Source organism: Teleopsis dalmanni, chromosome 2, assembly GCF_002237135.1.
Source record: "Teleopsis dalmanni isolate 2A chromosome 2, ASM223713v2, whole genome shotgun sequence".
In the NCBI taxonomy this organism is placed as follows: Eukaryota; Metazoa; Arthropoda; class Insecta; order Diptera; family Diopsidae; genus Teleopsis; species Teleopsis dalmanni.
Window position 1 is genome coordinate 187,168,519 of NC_051847.1, and position 2,831 is coordinate 187,171,349.

General features: G+C 31.0%; 1 protein-coding gene across 1 annotated transcript; it reads right to left on the reverse strand.

Annotated features, from left to right (window-relative positions):
* Positions 1 to 1,057: 1,057 nt before the first annotated feature.
* LOC119685901 lies at positions 1,058 to 2,326 on the reverse strand. Its single transcript, XM_038100308.1, has 4 exons — positions 2,215 to 2,326; positions 2,111 to 2,143; positions 1,799 to 2,039; positions 1,058 to 1,721 (listed from the first exon to the last, which is right to left on the reverse strand). Exons 1-4 carry the CDS (start codon positions 2,273 to 2,275, stop codon positions 1,160 to 1,162), a joined length of 897 nt encoding a protein of 298 aa, XP_037956236.1. The 5' UTR covers positions 2,276 to 2,326; the 3' UTR covers positions 1,058 to 1,159.
* Positions 2,327 to 2,831: the final 505 nt, after the last annotated feature.

Sequence of the window (2,831 nt, forward strand, 5' to 3'; positions counted from 1 at the left end):
AAAATCACTTAATGCACTTGAGGTAGTCTCACATTAACAGCTACTGTAAACAAACTAATTGACAGATGGCGCTCAAATTTGTATTATATGTCAAGAAAGGGTGTACCAACATAAAAAAATTTTTGAAAAAGGTCTATTACTTAAGGAGCAGTTAACAAACATCAAAATCCGGATACTTTTTGAGCAGAAGGTTAGTTGAATACAAGATGCCAAGATACCTTCAATTTCTCAAGAACGGTGCAATCAAATAGCTTAAGCCAAATATTAATTTTTAGTGCATTGAATAGTTTTAAATTGGGTGTACAATTTATCATTATGCTTTAATGTATTTCGAAATTTGTGATTCAAATTTGTGGTTTCGATATTTGGTAATTGCTGGAAAATTGTTGAAAACATTTTGCAGAAATCTTAGTTTATTTTGAAATTGCAATTTGCGATTTACACCAAGAAAATATCATCCAAATCTTTGATAGGGGTAACACATCAAACTTAGATCGAACTGTAGAAGACATTCTACACCACAGATTTCATGCAATTCTGCCAGGAACACTGTAGAAGAAATGGAATGACTGTGTTAAATCTAGGTCCATCGTAGCTAACACCATTTTGTCAATTTTCAAGTCTTGATCCATCAATGAAACAATCACACATGTTAGGAGGCTGTATATAGTTTCTAATCGTCTCTTCAATTCTTCTAGGAAAGATCGATTTGAAGTTACCGGAAGTTGTCTTCACGTAGAATATCTGAAAAATTAAAGACAGGGTTATTACTGACAACTCTAAGGTTTCGAAGGTATTTTTTAAGTTTCTCATCCATGTGTGGGAGAAGATGTTTGAAACATGAACATCTCCTTCTGAGTCATAACAGACTTATGACTATTTTTGTTGTGGACTTGCATGAGCTTTTTGGATTGAAAGCGTCTGAAGACTGCACAAAAAGCTTATAATTAATGTTTCAAAGTACTAATTTAGTCTGTCAAGTAGGTTTGGGAATAATAAAGTAATAATTAAATAAAAGCATCTGTGAATACATATTCAAAATAAATACTACAATTGATTTAATTTTGCTGCTAAAATGAAGTTTATTTGTATTTATTTATACAGAACATAGTTAAAGTATTGCTAAATACAAACTCGCTTTAATTACTCTTACTTTCACTTAGTCCAAATGTTTGTGACAATGAACTTTATTGAAAGTTTCACTCGTTTTTACATAGAAATCAATGACCTCTTCCATAGTTGTATCAGCCAAAACTGAGTTCAACACTGGGATTACATTTTGGTTATAGAAGTCGTTGACAAAAGGTTGTACTTGTTCAGCCCACATAAGTAGGAATTCACGTTGCCAATCATTAGCAAAGTTGTTGATAGCAATATTCCATAAATTGTTCCAGTTCTTAACTGCAATATCGCCAACAAAGAATTTAAGATCGAAATTAGTTATTTGCAAGCCCTTCTCCTTGTCTGGAATAGGTCCAAAGTTCAGACTGCCAACTGCACGTAAATCAACAATTTTGAAATTAACAATGCCCTCTCCATCAATATTTATTGGGTAATCGGCAATATTTATCATTAAGTGTGAAGCAAATTCACTAAGTAGTTGCAAGGCTGGCACATTGATATCATATGTCAATAATGTTGACTCATCGTCATAGCTGTAATCGAGTAATTCCCAGATGTTAAGACCGCTCAAAACCAAGTTTGAGAAGCTTCCGTTGGCTCTGTGTATGTATAAAAATAAATAAAAAGTAAATATATGTATAGTTATATTAATAATATTGTTGTTTTAAGTGCTTACTGGAAATTATTCTTTTCGAAGTTATAACTGTAGAGTTTGTTCTTATAAGGGGCCAATGGTGGAATTTCTAATTCAGCATAACCGCAAGGCATCATTTTCTGTAATGAGTGAAGATACATTTTTGAGGCTTTTTCGAAGTCGATATTGTTGGGTCTGCTGGTAACTGGTGCTGGGCCATCATCTTGGCCGGATTCATCGGATGCTGAAGATGGCACTGGATCACTTTCAACAGATCCAACAGCTTAAAATTTCAAAGTAAGTCAAATTATATTTATATTTAACTAAAATTAATTTATAATTATTGGTTATTACCTGGTACTGGATCAGTTTCAGGAGATTCAACAGCTTTGAATTTAGAAATAAGTTAAATTATATTAGTATGTACTAAAATTATTTTTTTTATGATTTATTATTACCTGCACCGTAGACGTATGCTGATGCGCACAAAAGTGTAGTTAAGAGAATTACTGCCTTCATTTTGTCGTTGCTAACTTTTCACTGGAGTATGAAAATTTAACTGATTCTTAGAACTAATATTTCCAATATTTATATGAATTTTATTTAATATTTATTTTATCATATTTCATTGAGGCAGTAGGTAGACCGCACGTTTCACTAGCTTATCATTTTGAAGAGACTTCTTCTGAGGTTCAAGTTTATTGACTTTAATAATTGTGAATTACTCAGTTGAGATACTTTTAATTAGTTTTTGCATGATATTGCATTTTTATTATTTAAGTGCATTTTTTTTTATATTAATATTCTCAAAATAACTCAAATGCAAGTAAAAGTAATAATTAAAAGATATACTTTTCCTTCATATATTTTTTATTTCCGCTAAAGATTATAACAATATATCGTAAAATAATAAAATAGTTAACTCTCATTCGATTGGAATATATCATATTGTTATTATTAGAAGGAAAAAAAATGCTACACTGCCGCCTACAAATCTATTGTGGTATGCTTAGAAAGATTCTCTTAAGCTTATCCAGATTTTTTAAAGCAATTAATAAACTTAACAATAGGGATA

Excerpts from the sequence above, each read along its gene's own strand:
- LOC119685901 (XM_038100308.1), bottom strand. The coding sequence starts at position 2,275 with ATGAAGGCAGTAATTCTCTTAACTACACTTTTGTGCGCATCAGCATAC. Across the intron at positions 2,144-2,214 it reads AGCATACGTCTACGGTGCAG|CTGTTGAATCTCCTGAAACT; the intron begins GTAATAATAAAT and ends CTAAATTCAAAG. Across the intron at positions 1,722-1,798 it reads TTCGAAAAGAATAATTTCCA|AGCCAACGGAAGCTTCTCAA; the intron begins GTAAGCACTTAA and ends ATACATACACAG.